The following is a 26,442-nucleotide window of genomic DNA, read 5'->3' on the forward strand; positions in this document are numbered from 1 at the left end:
ACAAAGAGAGGAACGCACCACGCGGGAAGGAGGGAGGGGGGTGGGGGGCACGTGGAGGCAATAAAGAAGCCCATTTGAGAGGTTTTTCTTTCCGCCGCACAGATTCGGTCCTTGATCACCAAATTGACATTAGCAAGGGGGCTGTTTCGACATCGTTTAGCCACTGCAGGCTCCCTTTCCCGTCGCTGGCGTCGCTGGTCCCCCGTGCACCTGACGGTGTGAGGGAGCAGGTCTGATTAAGATGCGGGGGCTCTACTGGGGAAAGAGCGCTTCATGTTTTATATAGATGTCCCAGAAAGAAGGAAGTCTACTGGAGGAATGTTCTTCTTCTCTTTAATAGACTGCCTCTGTGAGTGCTCGTGACCCCCCCAGTGTCATCGTCTTTCATCCGACAAGCCGACAGGGTGAGAGGCAGGAGATAAATGTTACCTCTTACCAATTTTCGGGGGCATTTTGGAGACGTTGAATCCACTTTGATATAATAATGTGCCACTTAAACTGTAACTAGTTTGGCTGATAAATATGAAACCGACGTGGAAGTCTGTCGATTCCACAGTGCACATTTAGGCAGTTAAACATTTTAAATCACATACTACACTGTCAATTAGCAGTTTGGGTGGGGGGCAGGGTGTGGGGGGCAATAATGGCAGGCAACATGACAAATTTTGGAGCTCCTCATGAGACTTCTTCACTGTTGTTTCTGGAGGCCTCATTCCTCCCATCAGGCTCCTCTTCCACAGGCCCACGAGGCTTCCTTCCTACCTGCACAGCATTTTTATAATTTAATAATACCACATACAACAGCATCATTTCCCAGGCAAGCTGTGTGTGTATAGAAACGCTTATCTCCATATTGACTTGCTTTAAATCCACACCCTTGTCTGCCATAATAATTACACATCTTGTAAAAGCAAAGCGTTCACTTCTGTCTCTGCACCTGAGGCGGGCGGCGCCCTGCAGACTCGCCCGCCGGCGCCCCGCAAACACGCCCCCGGCGCCGCCCCGGCATCCGAACAGCTTCGGCACACAGCCACAGACGTTGCCTTCCCGCCGTGCAATAGTGGCTTTCTGTTCAGGCTCCGACGGAAGGTGTGTTGCGAGGTATTTCGGGGGGCAACAAAGCAGTCGGGATCCGTCCAACAGGTGATAACCGACGGCGGCCATCGCTCCGAGGCCGTAGCCAGCGACTCACAACTCGCCCAAAGTTCTACCAGTGGAGCGGCGTTCATTAGTCCCCCCCCCCCCCCCCAAAAAAATACATAATTTATGCAATCTGAAAAATACATGTGATCATGAATCAAAGTGGGAATGAGAGACACGGAAACATCGAGGTTCTGGGGGCGTTGCAAGTTCTTTGTTTTGAGGGGGTGGGTGGAGGCCTCATCCAGTGTTTCCTATACTGTCCTTGCAATGAACACGTCAAATATGACCCATTGTTGGATTCTAACAAACACACAGCGGACATGTACATGAAGATTCATGGAACATGGGGCGCGTTAGAGGACTGACGCCAACACATCACCAGTGGAAACGAGCCTTCACCCCCCCCCCCCCCCCTCCGTTCAGGACTGATAACGTTCACGAGAGCAACGACGCTTCATTTCTGCAGAGATTATTTGTCAAAAACTGCAGAATTTTAGAGTTAATTGGCCTCCCTAATTAGCACAGGATGTCTAATTCCCATCGCAGTCAGTGTGCTAAATGGTGAAAGCTTTAGCGGGCGGATGGCATTCCATCTTTTTTTTGGTTTTTGAGCTTGGAGAGTACCCCTCCATACCCCCCCCCATGTCCCGCGTGGTTTGAGCTTCACCGTACATTACACACTCAATGATCGATTCCAAATCTTAATGAGGGGGGTCGGCAAACAAGAAAGGGGACTTAATGAACTGTGTGCCTTGTCAAACAGCTGGCTGACTGTATTTATTGAGATGTATGTTAAATTTGATGATTTGGGCAATTAAAGGCGGACCCTCCGCGTCTGTACTCTCCGAGGGACACAAAGGGGGCCGTGGGAGCCGAGCACCGGGGCCACGGACCTAATGGAGAGCAGCTGAGGGATATTTCTTGGGGCTGGGGGGCTGCTGAGGCAGTTGGCTCAGAAGGCCTCGTGCTCGGGAATGAAGATGTCAAACAAACGTCGCTCCCCTGTGAGCTTCAGTCCCGGTCGTTTACGGCAGCCGCCGCGGTGCTTTCAGGCTCCCTCGGCTTTGCTGGGACCTGATCCCGTTTAATGATCCGCAACCCCTCCCCCATCCCCCACCCCAAAAAAACACAATACAGAGACATTACGGAGGATGTCTAAAAGTGGGCACAGTCTTTATAATAAGCGCTTTTTTTTTTTTCAACGGCCATCCGTTTCTAACTTTTTTTTTCCTTTTCTAAATTGGTCAAATGGAACAGCAGCGAAAAAGCAAAAGCGGGGCGAGAGGAAAAAAAATTAAGCCGAGCTGAAAAGTGCGACTTGGATTTAATATTTTATAATTGCCAAGGGACATTCTAAGATCAATGAATTTTTGCCCGGGACGCACATCAGAAAGAGATGTACTTCAGTCTTTTTAGGGAACATTGGTCTATTTAATTCTAGTGTCTGATGCATGTGAAATATGCCTTCCATGGCCTCCTTCTTCCTCCCCCGGCACTGCTGCGGGCAGACATTACCACTTTTAATGGGCCGCCATGAGAAGAGGCAAGCCAGCCAATAACCCATCCTCACTAATGGATCGCCTTGTTTGTTCTCCTCCACCATTTTCCGAGGCTAATTTTAGAAGCTCGGGTTTGTTTCCTGTCCTCCGTTACGAGACGCGATGGAGGACGCTGTATCGCGGCGGTATTTCAATCACACGAGTTCATTAACGTGAACCATCTCGGTCGAGTTGAGAAGCTGCTGGTTGTTCCGAGCTGTGATGGGTTGTTCAAGTGTAACTGGGAGCCAGAACGGGGCCTCTCCCAGTGGGAGCCCCGGGGAAAACAGAGCTTCTGGCAGCTTTTGAAAAAAAAAAAGCTCACAGTGGAACAAAGGAAGCAGTTAACAGTCGTTTTTAGGGGTCGGAACGATCAACTCACTGAACAATATGTTCGCTTGTTTTGCCCCAATGGTCCAAGGCTTCCTTGTGACTTATTAAATCAAGAACAGAATGGAAATAAAAAATAACAATAATAAATAAAATTTGAATCTCGAATAATCGCAAAATTGAACTATTAAGTAGTGAACTTTTTTTACACTTTAAATAAGGTGCTTTTTAAGCAGTATTCCCTTTACATAGTAGCAGTTATACTTCTGGAAAATTTCAACTTAAGTATAAATATAAAACCAAAGCTATTTACCTCTGCCAGGTCATCGTTTCATCTAGTTAACATTTATACATCTATTTCCTTAAGTAATAATAGTATGTGACCCAGAGTAATAATATTTATTATCAGTTGGATGGGTGAAAACAACGGCACTGCTTCACTAAAACACCATTTTCAACCGTTGGAATATGGAGGGAGCCCCCCCCGCTCACTGGATCGGCCAGTGGACAAACTGCTGGAGGAGAGCTGAAAAAAGTCCTGAATCAGATTTTGGAAACTACCCTGGATGCTGGCATCCCTGCAGTCTAGTAGCTTTCTGCCTCCTCCGTGCTCATAACCGCCCCCCCCCCCCCCCCCCCTCCGCCCTGGCTGGCACCGTTCTGCCCCCGCCTGCCCCCACCCCCCCCCCTACTGCCAGCACCTAATGAAAGATGCTTTCCAGCTCTCTCTCTCTCCCTCCCCGGGCTCAAACCTTGACAGCTGAAAATGGAGCTGACTTCAGACTTCTAGTCGAGGGGAGAACAAACTTGAACACATAGCGAGAGGAAACGCTCTCTGGCGAAGCCACGCGGGCGCCGTGCACCGAGGACTCAATCTAACAGCGCGGCGTCGCAGGAGGGCCTGTAAAAAAAAAATGGAAATCAAAATAAGTTTTTTAAAAAAGTGGTGGCACAAAGACACGAGACTTTCTTTCTGTGCGAGGCCTCCCAGGGCTCCGCCACGCGGGTTTCGGCAGCTCCGCGCTGACGACTTCATTAGCGGGCAGCTCTGGAGCCGCTCGACGCCATCGCCACGTGCCGCGGCGCCGGCGGGTCGGAGGCTCAGAGTTCCCAGCTCCTCCAGGGCGACTGAGGCCGCTTTCCCCCGAGCGGCTCCCTGTGAGGGGGCGGAGGCGTGGGACGGCGGGAGAGTGGGTTCGCGCCGGCACGGCGTAGCGTGGGGGGGCCCGGCCGGGGACGCCAGGCCGGGCCCCCGCGTCCCCGGCCGGCAGGCCGGCTAGAGAGCCAGCCGCTATCGGCTCGCCTCCACAGCGGCGAGGCGGATCGGAGAGGGGGAGGCAGCGAGCTTCGTTCTTTAGAAATTTAATTATATCAAGATTAACAAGGGAGGTAATTAATTTCTTTAAGATGGGTATCTCTTTAGTGCCTGGGGCTCAACTTTGTTGTCAAAACTGTATATTTAACCATTATTTCAGGGCAAAGTTTTCAAGGCAGAAATGAGGGGGGTACTACTACTTTGAATATGGAATATGGATTTATGAGAGGTTCTTTTCTAAATACGGATTTTACAATGTTAACACCAATGTATGCATATATACATCCATTTAAGAATGTAAAATTATACTCAAGAATGGTTTTCTTTTCCCTTTTCAGCTCAGAGTGAGCACTTAAAGCGCAGTTTAATGTATCACAGACGCTAAGCATCACTGTCTGAATTCCCGTTGTTCTTCTGTTGGTACACGTGGGAGATGCTGAGAATGTTTAATTACTCTCTTATTTCTATAAGTGTGACTAACTCGAAAAAATCTAACCTAAATGAGTGGCGGAACGCGGACAGTCAGTGTGTGTGTGTGTGTTACTGATCTTGAAAGCTCTTTAAGCCCCTTTCCTTGAATGAATACATTAAAGGGCGGTGATGCTGAGTCAAGTTGACAGTCACCGTGTATTCCACACCGAACACGCCGCGTTATCTCCCGTTCTCTGCGTGTTTCGGTTCATGTGCAGAGACGCCGATACCAATGTGTCAAAGAGTAAATTATGCTTCTTTTTTTTTCCACGCCTCCCGTCTGCTTTTACAAGAACCCCGTTGAGGAACATCCGTCCCGGCCACACACGCGAAGACGGATTGGATAAGACAACAGAGGCGTGTTCGTTTGAGTGCAAACAGACCATCAGTTGTTGCCCAGGCATTCATGTCCCCCCCAGGATCCATTGTGATCATTTCGGTGCTGACGAAGCCCCGGTTTTGTAAGAGTTTTTCCTTTTGCACGATTTAAGATTGTGAATCAATCCGGGTGAAAACCTCCAGGTAGTGTCTGGAACGTGGATTCTTTCTAACGGCCAAAAGGCGGAATTTCGTCAAGTTGGCAAAAATAAGTCGTATTCTAATTTGATTCATTACCTCAGTAGTCACTGTGAACATGAGTCTATTGTATAAACCTCTTGTTTCAAGTTTTCATCAATACAGCTTGGCGTTCACTTTGTAAATGATAGTCCTTTTCGAGTCAAATAGACATTAAAGCCGGGTATGGCTTAGGGCGGGGCTACCTTGTGATTGACAGGTCGCTACCACAGCATTGGCCATCCGTGAGTTTAAAAATTGGGGTTTCAGTGCTTGAAAGTTAATTGTAAAATTTGTGTTGCATGAAAAATGTCTTTGTCTGCATACGGTTGCAGCTGCACCCCCGTTGTGTCACTTCTTGTTGCAAAAAACCCCAGGATGGCCTTGGATAAAATACCAACATGGCGATTGAACAGCAGTCCACAAACCATCGTTTCCATCATTTACATTGGTTTCAGCTTTACTTTGCGTCTTTTTTTAAAATCAAATATTAGGCTAACATGCTGAATTTAGATAGTAAACATTACACCTGCTGGAAAAAAGCACATTGGATTGTTATTATGAGCATGTTAGCATTCTGACATTAGCATTTTGCTCAAAGCAATGCAGTGCTTGAGTATTACATGTAGCGGTGGTGTTAAACTAGAACCTAATAATTCATAGAGACAGCTGGGAAGTTTGCAGTTTTGACTTTTATGATTTATTTCTCTATTGAACTAAATCAATAGATTTGTAATGTATAAACATGCGTAACAGTTTAGGTTGCAGTAAAATAAGAAATATGTCATATGAATGAATTGTACTTGTGATGATCAGTTGAAACTGCATAATAAAGTGCTTGGGGTCATATCCATTTACGACATCTATGTTTCATATTGTGAGAATTTGCATTTAGAACTCAATGGGAATAAATACAAACAACTAAAGAGCAAATGTATTAATATTTTCATGCTAATGCTAAAGCGGCATTTTGAAGGCTTTAACCCACAGGTCATAGAGCAATGACCAGTGGTGGGTACCATGCTGCTCCGCACTGTGCAGGGGGAGAGAAAGAGGGAAAGTTGGCAAAGTGCAGCAGGCCGAAGCTGTGAGAACGCATGGCACGCATCCAAGGAGCCCCTGTGAGCCCACCGAAGACTCAGGCCCGTCTCCTTGGCGTTCCGGGTTGGAAACGCAGAATCGCCTCTAGACGTGAAATCAAACTAATATTACAATCTTCTTGACATTATAAAACCAATAGCAGCCTCTCTGTGCCCTCTTTAATCATATTTATGTGGTATGTAAAAAAGGGGAACCCACACAGGGATGCTTATGCATCATGCTGAAACCGTCGCATTCTAATTCACTTCCCACACTGCATCACTTCAGTGGTTTGGGACACGAAATCAACGGCTAATCCGGGGTTAATGTCAGTGCACCCAGAGGACTTGAGAGAAGCCTCCATATTGTTATGAGCAAAGATGGAAAACTAACAAAAAAAAAGGTCAGGTTGGTTTCACTGGAAAAAAAAGCCCACTGTGTGTTTGGTTTGAACATGAAGAACAAGGAAAGTAGGATGGAGGCATGTTGTGCTAGTACAAACAGCACAACATAAACTAAACACTGTCCCCAGCAGATTTGAGGAATGAAATGGGGGGGGGGGGGTGGAGAGGGAGAAGGGTGGAGGAGGAGCGACTGGGTTTCCTCCTCGCTGTCCCTTCTGCTAGCATCGACTTGGCCAGTCTCTCTCTCTCTCTCTTAACCAAACAGCCCGGTTGGTCCTACTCCTCTGAGTCCTCATCCCCCCCCCCGTCCCCCCCCGTCCCTCCCGCCTCGCTCCGCGAGTATCCTGTTTGTCTGGTTGAAGACCTGGCCGCTTCACTCCCGGGCGGCACACTGGGAGGGAGGGAGGGAGAGACGGGAGGACGGGAGAGAGAGAGAGAGAGAGAGAAGGACAGAGGGGAGGTTGGGGGGGAGAAGGCAAAGGGAGAGACACCCGAGTACTCCCGAGTTGGGATTGATTTACTTCATTAACCGAGATTACAAGTTTAACTTACAAACCAGAGGTCAAAATTTCTCATTAACAAGGGGACCGTGGAGAACCTCGGGGCCTGGAGACCACTCTTATTACTGACTACACATTTCAATCTGTCTTTGATGTTCCATGTCTGCCTTTTTACCCCCCCCCCCCCTCCCCCCTGCTCACCCCCACCTCCCTTCTTTTCCCCCTCCTATTTTTTGGCAGCGAGGTTGATTTTAATTGTAGCTATAGAACAGAGCATAGTTTGCCTGTAAGCCAGCCTCCACATCTGTAGTGAGTGCAGCTTTAGTGATATTGGGTGCAGTCCATAGCTCGGGGCTAATTTTAATGGTCCCCCCCCCCCCACCCCCTACCGCCACCACCACCACCACCCTCCCTCCTTCATTGGAGACTCAGATTGTTTTCCACGTGATTCCTGTTAATTTAGCTGGAGGAAAGGGCATCAGTTTTCCTTGTGCTCTCCCCCCTCCTCTCTTCCCTCTCCCCTTGCCTCTCACTCCACTGCCTCACTCCTTCTTTCTGATCTACAGCCTCAAAGAAAGAAGGTGAAATGAATTCAAATGGAGAGGAAAAATTGAAATAAAATAGAGCATGCCCGCTGTTGAAAAGCGCTCGCCTACCTTTGTCCTCGAGACGGACAGGGGGGGGGGGGGGGGGGGGGGGGAACGGCTGCACAAACCGGGGCGATTTCTGCAGATATTGTTGCCTCGCCGTCAAACAAACAAAACTGTGGCTTTGATGTGATAAATGGCCCGAGTGCCGGGACGATAACTCTGAGCTCGTAAATGTGTCAAGGGTTTCTCCGGAGCTCCTAGCGCGCTTGGCGCGGCGCGTGGAGGCGAACAATCGGATGTACCGAAAGACTGCCATGTGTTGAATGTGTGAATGGACAGAGTACAGAAGGGTGTGATGGAATCAGTCACTCCTCTATGTTACAGAGGAGTCAGGTTTCCTGAAATGACCTATTAGCTACTGGGGCTGTCAATAGATTTGAAAGAATTAACTAATTAATCGCATATTTTGAAGTGCATTAATCTCGATTAATGGCGATTAATGAATGTTGTTGCTGTTGTTGTTGTTTTTCTTCTAAAGACTAAATCTTTGCAGTAAATCTCTGCACAGTTCAAACTAATCTTGTTTTAGACAACACAACTACTCAGGTATAGGAAAAGGTAGTAAAGAACTTGTTTGGGTTTTGAAAACATTTTGTTTTTGCAAATAAAATTGTTCATGCAAAAAAAAAATCCACAACTTAGGTCTAGGAATAGATCATGAAATATAGGTGTTTTCGACCACTGGGTGTTGGACCCATCAACCCCCCCTCCCACAGGCCCTGTGCCGGGCCTGATACCTCGCTCGTGATTACCTGCGTTACATAAGAAGTGATATCACAGCATACCTGGGGATCACAACGCATTATTCTTCTGGATGAGACCAGCCTGCTTTAAAAAAAAAAAAAATGTAATAGCTTTCAGAAATGGTGTCCACACCTTCAAGTCGATGTTTTGAGGGCATCACCACATTGCCGCCCTCCTTCATCTGCCCCCTGTCGCCGCGCTTCACCGCTCCAGCTTCTTCAAGGTGGCTCAGCCTTTGACTCTTGTGCCGAACTTCAAAGCGCCCGTGTGTGCTGATTGGAAAGGGGTTCGGGCAGTGGGACTATGGAGCTGGAGGGGGGCTTTGGTGGTGTGCGGGGCCCCCTGCCTGTGCAGTGACCCACCGCTGGGGCCACAGCAGGCCCTCTTCCAGCCAGCAGCCCCTGCCATTGGCTCCTTGGAACTAATCCACCCTGCGGAGCCCTGTAAGGCCCCCTTTGTTCCCTCCTGCAGACTAGATCAGGCTGGAGACAGACACGCTCGGCCTCGACTGGCTATCAGTTTCACAGCCTGTGGGGCATCCGGGCTCAGGCCCCAGCGCCGGGCCAAGCCACCGTCAAATTAAAGGTGGAAGAACATATAGGGTGGGGGTTGGGGTGGGGGGGGCTGGGGGTCAGGTTGCGGGGGGGGGGAGCAAAATTGTGTCACCTGAATTCCGTCACAGTCCGAATGGCGGGCAGAAAGGTGGCGTGGTGGGACGGAGGGGAAGCAGTAATGGAGAGGAGGGTTTCTAACAGGAGCTCTGCCTCTCGGGGAACAGAGAGGGATCGCAACAAGGCCATTATCCGCCTCCTAATTTGAGCTCTGGCGCAGCACTGAAGGGCTGCCTTTGTCTGGGATTAATGCGGAGAGCTCAGGATGCGATGTCAGAGGGAAATAATCAGCATGAGCCCTTCATAACGTTGGCTGCTTGTGCTCCTGGCCAGGGCCCCCCGGCTCATTTCTGTGGAGATGAAATCTATGACAAGCCCCTCAGTGAAGCTAAGAGCAGGCAACAGTCCAGTAACACCCACAGGCCTCCAGGCATCCTGTGACCCCCTTAGAAAAGTCACATTCACTTTGCTCTGGAGAAGGGAAAGAGAACGCCGCGGGCTCTTCCAGCCCATGTGAAATGAAGAAATGTGAGGAGGTGAAAACGAAGTGAAAATAAGTTAAGATTCCACCTCCGCCCCCTCTGCCATCACTCCGTAGGAGAGGCACTCTCTGTCTTCACTTCATTATTCACCTCTAATTAAACATGGACAGGACATCTAAAGTCAAATAAAAAGGAATAGAGAAGAAGAAAAGACAACAACTGCGGTATAATGTATATTCATGTGTATGTTGTATAACGGCATCTGGGAGAGCAGCTTTTTTTTTCCTTCTTTTTTTGTTGAAAGCAGCAGAAGGTTGGAGGCTAATACCCATCAGGGTAAAGCATTCTGAAAGAGGTTGCTACTGCATTCAAGGACCAGAAGTAATGCTTTTATTTTGTTATTTATGCTTTTTTTCCCGGGTGCTTTGCTATGCTTCTCCGCAGCATATTGCTGCTAAGCGAAGGATGCAAAGATGCAACTCGATAAGCGGGTTATTAAAATGACCAATTGACATTCAGAATTCCGGCTTATTTTAGATTCATCATATTTACAGATGAATATGTGGAATTTGAATGTTTTATTTTTATTCATCCAAGCCGCCTGGAGGAAAATGCAACTTGGTGCAGCCACTGTGGATGACTTCATGTATGGCCCTGTGCTGGAGAAACACAATACTGAAGCAGCAGTCCACCTTAATTAGGGACAGAACAGACCAGTCACATGGCAGTAGGTCACCACTCTGCATACGCAGATGTTGCCCATCATCTTTGTCACGTTGTCCAGGTGGAAAGGTGGCTAAACTTGGCTGATGCTAACAGGTTAAGCATGAAATGGATGTGTTTGTTTGGGAATACAATGGTCCCTAAAGCCCCCGGGGGCAGGGAGGCAAACAAAGAGCACCGTCCTCGAAACAGACTCCCTGGAGACCCCAGGAAGGTATCGCCTACTTCACTTATGTTGTGGATCAACACACATGGGAACAACGGCTCAGAGAGCTGCACGCCGTAATGAGCGCTTCTAGTAAGCAACCACAGTAGCTTTTTATCAGGGTATTTTGGCTCATGTCTTACCCAAAGCCAGGGTTGGTGATCCGGAGCAGACTAGCACGCTTAGGCTGAACAAATGAAAGATCCTCTAATCACAAACGAGCTTCCATTAGAAGAGAGTCTCCATCTCTTCTCCCATCTCCTTTCTGCATCTGCATAACAACTGAGTAGCAGGCCAAAGAGGTTGGGATCTCACCACGTCTGGGAGTTATAGTATATTTCCAACCTCCACGTCTTCTTATGCACTGTGACAGCCTGACTTTATTTAACATAAATGACATAACTTGAAAGAATTAGGCCCTTGAATATGTTTTTTACTGAGCTATAAAAGCTTGAGCGGATAAACAAATATAAGTTTGCGCTGATCAAAGGAATTTTCTGTGTAAATCTAAATGAATTATAAAAAAGGTTACATAAAAAACCTATATTGTAAGAGAGGAAGTCCCCCAGAGTGGTCTGTGATCCTATCTTCCACCAAAGTACCTCTCAGATTACTTATTACTACCTCGGAAAACATTCTAAACACAATTTTGTGTTTTCAATCTCTAGTTTTCAGTCTTATCCATTTAAAGTGAAATAGAGCATAAAGTGGAGTATCCTTGGGGTGGGGCTATGTTTCAATTGAAAGGTCGCTAACACGCCGTTGTCACAGTTGTCGATGATTTGTCTTACAACTTTAACCCTTTTCTCAGAGGAGCGAAATGTCACACACAAGGCTTCAACATTGCACTTCAGCAAACCTTGACCTACAGACGCATCACAGGTCTGAATCAAGCGTCTGAACAAACGCACAAACGTTATTCCATTCAGGAGAGGAGCCTGCATCGAGAAAACAAAAGTCTTTGCCAAAGCTGCCTGAACTGGAAACCACTGCTCTACCCGCAGTAATGGATTTCTATTCATTATTCACTGACTTGGAGACAGATATTCCGTGACTCATTGTTTTCGCATATCCAGCAACACTCCATGTTTGAACTTAGTACAGTCAGGGATGACATGGCCATGGAAATTACCATGGAAAGCTGTCCGCACAACAAATACAACGCAAGGAGGAAGAGCTGAGGAATGCGTTGTGTTGGATTACACTGTTCTTGGGAGAAAGCCCCGTTGCTAGGCTGTCATTGACGTTTACCACCATTGCAGAATGCGCAGTGGGTCGGCGATACAGGCCAACAGTCAGGAAGTCAGAGAGACGCCATCTGGACCCACGTGGGCAGTGGCTCTGGTTCCCCTTACCTCGGCCCCCGGCGGGGTCGTCCCCGGCGAATCCACTTTGCGCTTCTTGCGGGGGCCAATGGCAGCCAGTGCTGTGAGGTTGGCGTCTCGCTGCCTCATCTGCGCCAGTTCCTGTTGCTGCATCTGGGGAGGACAACACAAGACGCATCGGTGACGACTCGGAACAGGGAGGGGATTTTACACCCGTATTTACAACCCTTGATTAGTGGTCGTGGTCCTCCGTGTGTGGATCACAACGCCTCAGTCTGCGTTGATCATTAACACGTAACACACATTCAGACCCCAGAACGCTGCACAACAACAATGACATGTAGGCCCACATGTTACTTTAAGGAAATTCAGATTTCTGCAGTGCATTCGACACCAAAAACCGTGAGACTTTGGAGCTCTGCAAGACGTGTGAGCAACGAGACAAGAGTCAAAAGGCCCCTCTTCTTTCCTCTATCTGTCCGTGTATTGTGTAACGTCTCCTGAGCCAAACAAAATGGAAGCCTGTTGTCAGCCATTAACAGAGCTTCTGTCAAAGATCGTGTGTGTGTGTGTGTGTGTGTGTGTGTGTGTGTGCAGTCACACGGTCCCATTGTGATTTTTGCGATATATGAAAGGGGGGAGGCTGTGGTGAGGCGCTGCCCGAGGTAATGTCATGTCTGGCCGCGGGGCTGTGTGGGGGGGGCGGGGGGGCGGGGGAACCTAGCGTTGCTGCGAGCTGCCCTTTCTATTGGGTGGGTGCGTGAGGCCCCGGGGGCCGTGGCACAGAGGGTGTCAGCACTCCCTCCAACATGCAAACACAGTATACACACACACACACACACACACACACACACACACGTGCCTATCAATCTTGGCCACAGCACAGGGAATGCCTACCCACCAGCTTGCCTACGTGCCTGCCCGGCGGGGGAGAGCGGGGGGGGGGAGAGACCCGGGCTGAAGCGAACAGGGACAATCAATGTGCGCTTTCATGTCTTTCATGTTCTTTTTTTTATGTTATCTCTCAGCATGTGTGCGCCGGGCACTGGTGTTTGTGTGAGGCACGTGTGTTGTCTGATCGGTTAGGGTGCAGGCGGGGTGGGGGGGGGGGGGGGGGGGGGGGAATTTCATGTTACTTTACAGATGGCGCTCGGTTAAAAGGTTGCTTTGGTGTGTAAAGTCTGATCTAAAATGTGCATGCAGTTGCCTCTGATGGGTTTTTTTCCTTCTAAAAAAAAAAAAAAAAAAAAACGCCCCCAGCAAGGCATGCCCTTTAGGGTGTTGCCACTTCACATTTAGCACGGCGGAACTGTTGAAAGATTCAAACACGCTGACAACACAAAGTAGTGGGGTTGGGAGGGGGGAGGAGGAGAGGGGGGGGGGGGGGGAGAACAGCAGCAGTACCAGGCAGCTGAACATCTAAAAAAAAAAAAACCTTGTTCATATGTCCGATTTTTAAAAGGTGAAACTACAAAGACTAGCTAAAACCAATACTGGTTAGTGGAAGTGACACACGAGGTGCTCTCAACGACACCATGTGAACGGCCATGTAGCATCAATGCTATCAATGCTAACCCTATTAGGCTTTGCCACAGACAAACACACAAATCTCTCCGGGCCTGACCTTAAAGAACCCCGCTGCAGAGCCGGCTGAGAGGGAAGAGGAGAGAGGTCTGCCGTCTCCCTGATGGCACCAGGATGCCGGCATCTCTGCCTGGCAGTTGGCACCAGGCGTGGGCTCCCGGCTACTGCCTGCGTTCTCAGATTTATGACCGTATGATAAATGGCGACTTCATTTCGCCATCTGCAACCCTCCCAGTCTGCCTCTCCAGTCGGTAAAAACGGCCAGCCGTGACACCGGGGAGACTGATCTCTGATTTCAATCTGCTGCCGCTGCGCCGAGTCTACCTTTCCTTTTTTTCTTTTTTATGGCCCCCCCGACTGATACGAGCCAGATTTGGCCTGGGCTTTGATAGATTTTGTTTTTCCCCTTCAGGGGCTTGTTTTGAGCAGCATTTCATTCAAACATGTACATAAAAGTATGCTCATCGTGGCACGCACAGGTGTGTACGAGAGCTATGCAGCAGGAGGAGTAGCTATGCAGGAACGTGGGGGGGGGGGGGGGGGCCTCGAGATACCGACGGTGCCGACACCCAAAGGGTTTGTCGAGAACCTCCGAACCTTTCCAGACCAAAACGTCGTCGGCGAAAAAAGCCGTAAAGGTCGCTGCGGGGCTTCCCTGCACAGAAGCAGAGCAGCATGCTGGCAGAGTGCATACATTTGCCAGGTCCGATCAATGGTACCACATAAATATCCGCCGCTCCAAAGTCGCTTAAATACCAGCGCTTCCAGTCCGCCCGCGTGCCCTTTCCAAGCAGGGGACTGGAACTTGTAAAGTCAAATTAGAAGCAAAGGTCAGGGGATGTAGAACATTTTTTAAGGAGCCCCAAATAATCAATCTACTGCTCTGCAAAAGGAAGTTTCAGAGGATTGATGCAAAAAAATTTAAAAAAAACATGCCGGGTGACCATGTTGCGGTGGGACCGGGTGAAATAATTGGAAATATGTTCAATTTCCGGGTGAAACACTTGTGGCGGTGGCTCAGAGCCTCCTCCCACACGCTAAGTGCATGTGAGCCGACGCCAGGATGGTGCAAGCGCTGAGTGTGATATTAATCAGATCAGGGTCTGCTTTCATCGAGGCTCTGCTAATCAGCGGCGAACATTTGATTACAGCTAAAAGAACACGCTGCTGGAGGAAGCTTCGACACACAGACACGCGGAGACAGGCTACTTTGAGAGTGAGCTGCTGTTTAATGCCAATAAAATGACTTGAAAGCACCCGAAATCCAGCCCAAAAATCAAACAGATCGCTTCATTCTGCAAATTGATGCAGACGCTGGATATGAAACTGCGTGAATTCATCAGATTGCTCGTGTCATGGCGCTATGCCCCGGAAGATTCTTCAGAAATTACATTTAAATTTGACTGAGACCTCTCGTTGGAGGGCAGTGGATGTTAATATATTTCACTCGTGCAAACAACAAATGAAAAGCCAAATGTCAAATGAAAGCTAAATAATGTACTACAACATTATTGATATTTTCAGTACTGTGTGTGTGTGTGTGTGTGTGTGTTCGGGGGAGGGTTGTTAAAATGCATGAATTAGACAATGTGCAACTGCTGAATTTGATCATCGTGGCCCAGTCTGTAGAAATTTGTAAATGGGTCAAAAATGAAGAAAGAGAAGCTCGTCCCCAAAAAGGTCCAAAAGACGAGAGCGAGGCAGCAGCGGCGTGCTCGGTGGCCAGCCTGCCCTCCTCCCTCTCTGCTGTTTTTTAAACAAAGGCTTTTCTCTCCATCTTCCCTCCCTCCCTCCCGCTGCCCCCCCCCCCCCCCCCCCTCCGGCCCGGGGGGACGCTCGCGGCCCCCCAGACGCTTACAGACAGATGTCCTTGGTAGAGCAGAACACGCTCTGCTTGACGTCACTCGCGTGCAGCCACGGGGGCTCTGTGCCCTGCAAAGACCACGCGCCGGGCCGCTCCTCTCCTCCCCGCAGACACGCTCCGGTCCAGCAGGGAGTCCATACAGGCTTAGCATATGCCCCCCCCCATCCCGAGGAGCGGCCATACATTTTAAGCTTCAATCTAATGTCTTTTCACGGCGAGGCTATAGGTCGGTCTGTAACGTATAATGGGAAGTGTTAATTGGAGTGTGTTGACGAGGATGAAGCTGAATCTTAATGAATACCCTGGAAACATTTCGAATGAAGCGGTTTTGGTCGATGTCGCGCTGAGGCTCCCCAAGAGACGTGTCGTAAAGTGTCCTACATTTTGGTCATGGTGCGTGTGATCTGAGATACACAGCAGTGCTCTGTACATGCATCGCCCACAACATGGTAATAAGATGTCTTAATAAAGTGAGACCGTATCAGGATTTGAGTTTGATAGAAAGCTTCTAAGTTGTTCAAAATCAAATGTTGGCTCGATTCACAACCAGAACCCTGCAAAGGTTTGTGTAACGTCAGAGACTAACGTACAGACAGTCCTAGTACCACTGGACCTCGGCATCCCAGCAGCTCACCAGGAGTCTGCAGGTGAAACTACTACTTATCCACAGTGGAGCATGTTCTTCTGGGGTGTCATAACAGCAACCTGTGGTTGGAGCCCAAGCAAGACAGTTATCGCATGTTGTCTCCCCCAATTTGGTCCAAAATGGCACCTTCTAATGTCCAAAACACAACAGATTCATTTGGGCCGAGTGCAGACTTTTCACTTGGACATCAGGCAAGAACTGAAGATAAGCAAAAACATTTGTTTTTATGATTGCAATAGTTGGTTAATAAAACTGACCAAAACCAAAACTATTAACTCTGTAGTAGCGTTTAATATTTGATCAGTTTTAGCTAGCAGCATGATTGGTTGTTCCACCACTTAAGTTCAGAATCAAACATCTCATCAGCTGTCCAAAAAATTCCACATTCAAAGGGTCACATGATTTTTATTAAAAGTCTCGACCACTATTGGATAGAAATAAAGTCACAATGTCATTCATACTCCCCACAGGATGTGCCGTGATTACTTTGGCCGACATTTTTATCAGTGTTTTATTACTTGGGTTGATGACTACTGGCAAAACTAATGACTAGTGCTAACCAGCTAATGTTACCATGCAACATGCAAAACAAAGACACTCGTGTACCAATTCAATTTGCCGCTTTCTGAAAGGCAGATTGTTGGGTGAGAGACTCCCTCTGCTTCCTGTGTGTGTGTGTGTGTGTGTGTGTCGTCTGATGCATGTCTTTAATGCGTGGATCTCATTCACCTGACGCCCACATGGTCGATATTACGCGAACATCTGGGAGCAGCGTCTCGGGGCCCTTTCTTCATGTGAAGTGCCTAGCAGTTAGCCCGCCGCGGGGGGGGGGGGGGGGGAAGTGCCAGAGAGCCAATCAGGATTCACTTCTCCATCTGCGCCCAGGCACCACCGCGAAGAGACGGGCTCAGCCCTGACCCGCTAACGTGGGCCAGCCTTTGTTTTCGGGACGAGGACTTGGTCAGCGGAGCTGTGTGATTACATGTTATCATATATGATAACATACAGAATGGGGCGTGTCTGCATGAAAACAGGGTCTGACTGACCTGAGGTTATTTAATATATAAAGTCTATACGTGAAAACCTGTGTTCGCATGTGGCGACCAAAGTGGAGACTGCGGTCATGCTGCGCATAGAGTGCAGAGGATCTGAACATCGCTTCATTCGATGTCACAATCACCGGCACGTGGAGACGCTTCAAATTACCTTTATTATATTCAACAGATGTGTACTACCGTGCCCGCTCCCAAGCTCCTTGAATAACGAGACAACAAATCTTTTCATGCACATTAAAAATGCGTGAAAAAAAAAAAAAGTGTTTGAAATTCTGTCTCATTGTCTGTCGAACGCACACAAATCCCCTTAAATATTCAAGTGAATCTGTTTGCGATTATATTATTTTACCTATGGAGATGAATTCAAAATACATGCACGGGCTAATAGCCTCGGCTCAGAGGGTCCTCTGAAGCCGAGCCGCATGTCAGGAGCGTTTCCAGGGCCAAGGACCAATTATTCGGGGCCCTCGGCCGTCCCCGGAGCTAAGGTCATTATATGAGTGTCGCTATCACGGCCCGACGGCTCTTCTTCATCTGCAACTTATTTGCGGGAATTAAACTGCACGGAGGAGGTGGTATGGGTGGGGGGGCTGGGGGGGTGATGCACGGTGTCCAAAAGAATCTGCGTCTCTCCGTCGGAGTAGGTACCATTTTTCATAAACAGTAACATTTGCGCGGATATTTTGCCGGGGAACAGCGTTTAACGAAGAAAGCCAGAAGTCAGTGTTAAGCAGATTCTGACGGCCTTACACCGCGAGAGCGATCATTAAAAATACTGCTTATCTAAGGGGAAATTTCCTACTTTAAATGTTCTCTCGCTTTGTCTCATTCCGCGCTTCGCCGAGCACCCTCTTCTTTCTCTCCGTCTCGCCCTCTTTTTTTTTTTTTTTTTTTGTACATTTAGATTCGCCGCTCGTCACCTTCTATTGATCACGTCTAATTTGCATCCCGGAGAAGATGAGAACTCAGATATTCACACTCCGAGAGAGGGACGATCTCGATGATTTATTCATTCCCAAATCAAAAAAAAAAAAGGAGCGGAAAAAAAGGTAGATGAGAAGGGGAATCTTCATAGGCAGCGGGGCGACTAGCAGGCTCTGAGGCTGGGCTCCTCTTCCCCACGCTGCCCCCCGGGCACGCGGTGTGCAAGTCCTCCTAATTAACAAGGTGAATCATGCTGCTGCTCTCTAATTAGCCAACATGACAATCTAATGGAAACATGCAGGCCCGAGCTGGCACACTTAGCGTCACCTCGCAGAGACCCCCGGTACTGTCCTTCCTGGGTGACACTCCAGATTCTTAAAAACAGGGAACAAAAGGGCGAGCGGCGCCGTGGAGGGGAGTGTGTTTTAGGGAGAGGTCAGAAGGGAGAAGTCAGCTAGTAGAGGCTCTTTTTCTTTTTTTTTTTTTCTCCCCTGCCTCCCTTTGCAGCCCGAGCGCGCTGTTTGTTGCCTAATTGAAACGTGTCCTGCCTCCCTCTCACTTACATCCCAGGCACAGGAGGCTGGCGCCTCGCCACCAGCGTCGCTCAGCACGCCCAATTCCCCCGCCGCCCGGGTCCCAAGGAGGGCTCTGGTGCACAAAGAGAAAAGCGAACCTACGGGGCTCGTACAGCGAGGAGACGAGTCGCTTTCTCCCTCTGAGGCAGAAAAAAAAAAGAAAGAAAAAAGAATCTCCTTTTTTGTTGTTTTCCTTCTCATTACAGCACTTTGTAATATTCGAAAACACACAGGAACACCAAAGGTACTTCTAAAAGGGCCTTTCTGTTTTTTTCTATTTCATCTCATAACATGTCTTGAGGTGAAGAAGAGCTGAAGTTACTATCGGCAACAAGGCAACAAATAAAGAAATAGGGTTACGGAGTGCTGTTTAGTAGCCCGCGCCTCTTTGGGACCTGGGAAACAGACCCTTCTCATGTGATAATTAAATCACCCGCATCCACTTTGTGTGATCTCTCCAAAAAATAAAAACACCTTAGTGGCAAATTGCACCTGCCGAAGGAGGGCATAACGCAGTTTGTGAGACGGAAACGAGGCTTTTTTGGAAAGGGCGCCATCCTTCCACTGGCGTTGTTTCGGGGCCCTTTCTCCCGCCCCCCCGCCCTGCCCCTGCTGGGGAGGGGGGGGGGGGGGGGGCACCTCTTCCAGCAGAGCGGTTTGCGTAGGGCCAGAAGACGAGAGAGAGGTTACTGGATAAAGAGTCGCTACTTTGTCCTTTTTTTTTAAGCATCGGTTTAATTGGATTCATGAATTCCAACACGTATGTTGTACTGGAGGCGAGTTTAAAGTCGACCTGGGGTCGGTATTGATTCCGGTAGAGATTTGAGACATCTTCACACTCCGAAAGAGGGACGGTCTCGATGATTTATTCATTCCCAAATCCCCCACCCCCCCCCCCCCAAAAAAAGAGCCAAAAAAGGTAGATGAGAGGGGAATCTTCCTGGGCTCCTCTTGCCAGGTAAAGAGATATTAATGAAAAACTACGGCGAAGCGGTACGGACGTCAAGCCCCTCGATGCCAAGGAGGGAGGCCTCGGGGGGGGCCTGGCTTCACGTTCACCATGAAAAGCTCAGACTAACAATACTACACTGAGGAAATGCTTTAGCAGCCGCCACTGGCTTTTGGCCAGGTTTTGCCCAGGTGTGGTAGGCAATTTGCTCCCCCCCTCCCCCCCCCCCCCCCCCGCCCTCCATCTTCCCTCGTCTCTCGTGGCCCTGTCCTCCGCTCCGCTCCTCCGGTCCACTCGTTTTCCCCCGTTGTCCGGTAGCGCCTGCAGACGCGGCTGCGATGATGAATCTGTGGCTGCAGTGCGTCTCTGTGTCTGACATTGTGATCTATCTCCACTGGCCTTAACTCCCTCTCTATCTCTCTCTCTGCCCCCCCTCCCCCCCCCCAGAAGTCTACGTTTCCCTCCCCACCTCTTTGTCTGCGTCTCTCTGTCTCCTTCCCGCTCTCCCGCCCGATGGTTAGGCGTCGCCCCGCTGATGGAGCAGACGGAGCGCACAGACTCACCGCCGCCGCCATCGCCGCCGACGACCACGGCGAAGGCGACAAACAACAAACTGGCCCCCAATTCGCCCATTGATTTTCACTGGAGGGCTTTTTTTTTTTTAAATAGCCCGTCTGACCTTTCAGCCAAATGGTTGTGAATGGAAACCGGGGCGCCGGGGCGCTGTCCCTCTCCCTCGCACACGCTAGAAAATGCGTGTGGGCTCTGCTGGTGACGGGGTTGTGGGTGAAGCCTGCCGCCGAAATGATCAGAGGATGGCAACTAAAGATATACATGGTGTACCAGAAGGATCGCTCTCCATGTTTAGGATGAATCCTTAGATTAATACTTGTTGATCTGATCTGTAATGTACCTACTACTCCTACAGCCACCATAGTACCTTTTTTGGGGGCGGGTCAAACAGAGATATTTCTGTTACGCTGGTGGAGAGAAAGAGAGGATTTGCCCAATGCTACAGTGAGTCACATTGTCTAGAGTTCTTCCTTCCTCTCCGGATGGAGATGTTAGACACACAAAGTGAGGGCTTTGTAAATCACTTGACTCCACTAGAAATTCAACCTATTCGTACCGCGCTGCCTGTTACCTCCTCTGCACACGCAGGGCTCCTGGGTAGGCCGAGGCCTAGTGCGAATGTTTCTAAAAGTGAAACAGGGCTCTCTGTTGCTAGAAAGGGAAAACGTGGGCCGTCAAAGGGGGGGGGAAGGGGGGGGGGGGGTCAATGCCAGGTAGCCACGGGGGAGAGAAGGTCCACTTGTCACTTAAAGGTCACGAGTTTGACACAGCAGACTGGGCCCATAAAAAATACCCGGAAAAACGTTATACTTCAAAGAACAACAACACTGAGCTGCCCCTGGGGGGGGGGGGGGGGGCATTCTCCACGTACACAGACGGGGGCTGCTCCGTCAGGGGGGAGGAGATTATACAAGTGGGTTTGGGAGAAAAGTGCGTACCTGCTCAATAAACTTTACCTGGATAAATGAAAGGGCTTTTTTTTTTTTTTTTTTTTTTTTTTTTTTTTAAAGAGCAACTTGGAAAGAAACCACGTCCTTAAGTTCTACATCAACAACAACAACAACAAGTGAGTGTTTCATCCTCCCGCCTCCTCGCACAGCACTACGGAAGCTCAAGACAATCCTCTTGATCCTCGTCAGCACCCACTGAAGGTACTCAACAAAGGCCCCCCCCCCCCCCCCCCCCCCCCCAAAATAAAATAATATATATATATGTGCAAACCTGCGCTGTGACAGAACTACTGCGTAAACAACACTAACCAAGCACCAAAAGGAGAGCCGTCTGCTCCCAGGTCCGCTGGGAGTTGCAGCAGGTGGGAAACCTGCACTTAAAGAGAGCGCCACTTTGGTAAAACACTTCCCAATTTGGGGCGCGACGCGTTCCGCTCCGGCCGCTCAAGCAGCTCTTCTTCTTTATTCCTTTGAGGCAGTAAAAGTTAATGTGGGCCGCGAGTCGCTGCATCTAACAGCGCTCGCTCGCTCACGTTGCTTTTCATGGCCCCCGCTGAGCTAATGTGACTTTTTTTTTCCCACAGCGAAGGGAAAGAAAAGTGTGTTTTTACGTAGTAAGTAGAGACAGAAAATGTGGTTTTATGTTACAACAAAACGACATAACATGATGAAATATGCTCAAGTGCGATGCAGACTAAAGTGTCCACCAAAAGCCGGCTCAGTGAGTCAGGTGATCAAACGGGTCCGAGATGAGGAATAGAAAATGGGTGGGGGGGGGGGGAGGGGTGAAAGGTGGAGGGTGTCGTTGGCACGCAGAAAGTCATTTTCCACACACAGACACCCGGGCATCAATCAACGTGAATGATTCCTCAAACTTTTTTTTAAAGTCTGGCTTTAAATGGCATTCCACATGTAGCATGAAAAATGTATGGAGGGGGGGCGGGGGGGGGGGGGGATGTCAAGGGTAACGATCTCCCTGGCAGCTTACCTCCTTGGCTTTCTGTTTCAGTCGCGCTTGCTCTGGGTCCTCTTGCCTGGAGCGACTCTGCAGAGGAAGAGGAAGAGAGGGGGGGGGGGGGGGGGCACAGGTTAACAGCTGGTTTTAGAAAAAGGAGCCCACATCCCTCCTCCTTTGCTGCTCATCTGTTGCTGCTGCTGCGGCAGAAAATAGTGCCAAACGGGGACAGGATACGGAGGTGTCAAGGACATGGTATCTGCATTCAGAGAAGTGCAATGGAGCGCCTTCCCCCGGGGGGGCGATGGCCTTTAAACCCCGCTCCAAATCCATCCCTAAATAAGCCGCTGGAGGGGGATTCTAATCAAAAGAGGTTATTAAAAATTCTGCAGAAGCCAGCACATGCGCACACACACACACACACACACACACACACGCACACACACACACACACACACACACACACACACACACACACACACACACACACACACACACACACACACACACACACACACACACACACACACACAGAGGGCTAAGGATGTTGGCGAGTATCAGTGGCGGCGTATGTGTGTGAGTGTGTGTCACAGTGTTGCCATCAGACGCTGCGTGTATGTATATGTGTGTGTGTATGTGGGGGGGGGGGCAGTGGGGCTGGGGTGTGTGTGTGTCCCTGGCACAACCACACAGCACTTCTATGTTAATCAGCACAGCCAAACGTACCGGCGCAGCTGACCACTGCGTGCGTGGGGGGGGGCAATATGGAACCGCACGCTGACTGTTTATGTTTATTTATTTGGTGGCTTGTAGGGAGGCAGGACAGGGAAGAGGGGGGGGGGGGCATAATCTGTGTCATTTAGGTCAGGCCAACCAGTGACCGTTTACATTTTAGGTCCAAATAGATAACTCCCTCTTTGTCGAAAATCGTAGCATAGCATAAATATCTATCCCCCCCCCCCTTTCCTCTCCTCATAGCTTTCCCGCTAATTGGTTTTAAATATATCAGGCGGTTCACGTACTGGTCGGTATCGCAACCCAGACTAATGCGTTTGCCCTCCGGTCGGGCCGGCCATCCCCCAAATACTTGAGTCATATTCTAAGTGCACGGCCCAGAGTGGAGGGGAGGGCTTGTTGTCGGGGGGGGGGGAGGAGACAGGATTTTATCAGCGGGGCTTCTTGTTCAGGAGGTAAAATTAGCGGGCGCTCAAGCGGGAGGGGGGGGGAGGGCTGCAGATGGACTGTTTACAAAGAGGGTGGGGGGTGGGGGGGGTGTGAGCCACTAAAGCAACGGGTCCTCTGACTTCATAGCGTCAGTGAGATTAAAATGTCCTCACAATTAGAATCCTCCCTCTAAATGACTTCTTTTGTCTTTTGAAATCCGCTTAAAAGGACATTGTGTCAAAAAAGGCATTGATGGTTTGACAGTTATCAGTGTAACTAATAAAAGTATAAATAATATAATAATAAGAAGAAGAAATAATAAAAAATGACATTTTATGGATGGATTGTCCCAATGACTGATGAATATACTTCCAGGTGTCCACACAATGATACAGAAAAAAGGATATAGCTTAAATCATTGAACAATAAGGAAACTCAAATGTCTTATTTTGTAAGTGTGGGATATTTTTAGCAAAAAAAAGAACAAGATCTGCTCTCTAAACTTGTGCTCGGAGTGAAACGCCATGGCAACGGACACGCTCGGAGGTGAAGTCAAGCTCTCCTCCACGCTGCTCGCACAGCCCAGATAGCCCCCCCCCCGAGGCGAGCCCCCGCCAGCGGGAACTGGGCCCGAAACCTGCCGAAGTTTCCCGCCGCACCGGCTGCCGAGCAGAGCGGCTCGCAGCGGAAGTGGCCACCTGACTGGAGGACATTTTTTTTTTAAAAAGAGCGCCACCCCGCGTCGCGTCCACCCCACGCTTCCCCGTGGCGTTCTCCTGCGGAGGCGGGCGCTCTCTCTCTCTCCTTCTCGTCTCCCCAGACGGGTCGTGGGGTCTGCTGGCCGGCGTTCATCAACCGGAGGATTTTTCTGATATCCTGCTTGGCAGGAGCGCGGCGTAATAACGCAATTAGGACGGCGAGGTGTGCTGCAATGAGAATCTTTACTGTGGGACATTTGCTCCATTCAAAATTAATTAAATTAACCCAGCTTTCTGCTAATGTCGAACCGCCGGGCATTTTCATTTGCAAAAGATTCTCTCTTTCTCTCTCTTTTTTGGGCGGTGATCTTTTCAAGTTTGAAGTCTTTTTTTTAAGGGATTGACAGATGGATAGTTGAAAATAAAAAACAAGAACAAAGTGCGCAGTTATTTCCGTTCTTTGTGTACCTCTATATGCGCCTAAGTGCCAAACATGCTTTGTGCAGGATTTTATGTGGTTTTTCAAAAGGACAAAAGGTCGTTTAAGTCCTTTAGTAAACGGACATTAAATGAACCACACAAACGGCGCTTGGGCCTGAACATTAAACAGCATTAAACTAAAGGCCTTCTTCATAGTGCATGCAATGGGATTGGATTGGCAATGTGTGGTTACTCTGAGAGTCTCTGTTCTAGGTGGCTTGAATCATTGTCTGCTTTGGCAGCGCTGGAGCTCCTAGCGACTGGTGACTGTTGAGTCGTCGGCTGGCAATGAGCCGTAGTCTCTGTGAAACAGCTGGGATGGAGTCCACACCCCGAGATCTGTTAAAACAACGGAATTCTTCTTCTCTATTCTATTTTGCTCTTCTTCAAGAAAGGAAAAAGTAACGTGTCTGGCTGCTGGTCTCGTTGTAATCAACTTTTTAGACATGTATTTGATTATACATTCTATCTTAATATTTGCATTTACATTTATAGAATCGAGTTAATGAGAAAGCTAGAAGACAAATTAGGATTTCTGTTTCTGTAAAATATAAAAATTGATCCTCAGCGTAGTAGTAAATATATATTTGTCGCAGTGCATTCTGGATCAGGACCTACTTTGCTCATACGGTCAAAAGAAATGCAATCAGTAATGACGTTTTTGATCCAAAATAATCTTTGCTGCTTTTCATGGAAAACACTTTTTTTCATGCACAGTGAAAACATTTTTAAAAAAAGCCCACAAGACGAACACGGTTGTCTAAAGGAAGAAAGTTCCGGTTCCTCCTGACGCTCCGCGCGCTTTTAAAATGATGTTTCCCCTGAGCTGTCAAGCCTTGTGATCGAGGGGTGTTTTGCAGCCTGTAGTACATGGGTGTCTGTGTGTCTACGTGTCAGTGAGTGTGAGTGTGTGTGTGTGTGTGTGTGTGTGTGCGTGGTATACGCGCTGTGTCCGGTGAGGAAGAGCTGGGGCGGAGGGGCCCTGAGGCCGGGGGAGGACGCAGGGAGGTCACTTCATCCACTGGTGTCACACTCTAATTCATCTGTCAGGGCTTCAAGCCCACACACACACACACACACACACGCGCACAAACAAACAAAAAGGATGGTGAGGTGACAACAACTTACCTTCGCCGCTTTCAACAGGATCTCCCTCTCCTGCTCGTCCTTCCTCTGCTTCTCCATCCTCTCCAGCTGCTCGAAGAAGCGCAGCTGCGAGCGGGCGTCCGCCGACTGCTCGTAGCACTCGTCGTCCTGACGAGGAGACACGGAGAGACAATAAATGTCCGGCTGCGGCCTCCGGGGCCGTGGCCGCACATGTCAGGACCTGAGGGCCCCCCCCCCCCACGGGTCCATCAGTACGTGACGGGTGAGCCGCAGGCTGCGGATAGGTTGCTGGAACGTCTATTTCACCAGATGGGCGGTGGTCGAATCTGACGAGGATCAACAGCTGACAAGGCACCAGGCAGTGGGTAATATCTGTCATCCGTTCAGGGGTCAAACCACATTTTGAACAACACGCACAGAGCCCTGGATGAATAGTATGCACTTATTCCAGAGTCAGTTCTGTAACTAATGATTACTTTCATGATGTACATCCTTGCTCTGGTAGATTTCATGATTTACTGTCAGAGAACGGCAGCTAAGAAAGACACTGTTCCCACCTTGGCCTCCGTTGTCCTGGTGATTACCAGGTGACCTGCCTCGCCAATGGGACAAACACAAACAGCACTATGAGGACCATCAAGAAGAGGGTAACGAATGAGCCCGCTGCGCCCTGCTTGTGCACATAAAAATACCCCCATCGGTACCTGCACAGGACACAGATCATCTGGGACGTCCCCGGTGTGATCACCGATACACACACACACACACACACACACAAGTCAACTCTTTTTATCTATTTAAAGGCAGCTCTTTGCACATGGTGCATCGTCCTCCCTCTCGGG

At 49.1% G+C, this 26,442-nt stretch overlaps 1 protein-coding gene across 2 annotated transcripts in view; it reads right to left on the reverse strand.

Annotated features, from left to right (window-relative positions):
* LOC119196266 (transcription initiation factor TFIID subunit 4) overlaps nt 1-26,442 on the reverse strand; it is a 63,201-nt gene that overhangs the window by 11,221 nt on the left and 25,538 nt on the right. For both annotated transcript variants that reach the window (XM_037451823.2, XM_037451815.2), the window contains 3 exons: nt 25,622-25,747; nt 22,185-22,241; nt 12,107-12,229 (listed from right to left, as the gene is read on the reverse strand). In XM_037451823.2, coding sequence (XP_037307720.2) covers nt 12,107-12,229; nt 22,185-22,241; nt 25,622-25,747 — 306 coding nt within the window. The remainder of the gene's footprint in view (nt 1-12,106; nt 12,230-22,184; nt 22,242-25,621; nt 25,748-26,442) is intronic.

This window comes from Pungitius pungitius, chromosome 4 (assembly GCF_949316345.1).
Source record: "Pungitius pungitius chromosome 4, fPunPun2.1, whole genome shotgun sequence".
Lineage (NCBI taxonomy): Eukaryota > Metazoa > Chordata > Actinopteri > Perciformes > Gasterosteidae > Pungitius > Pungitius pungitius.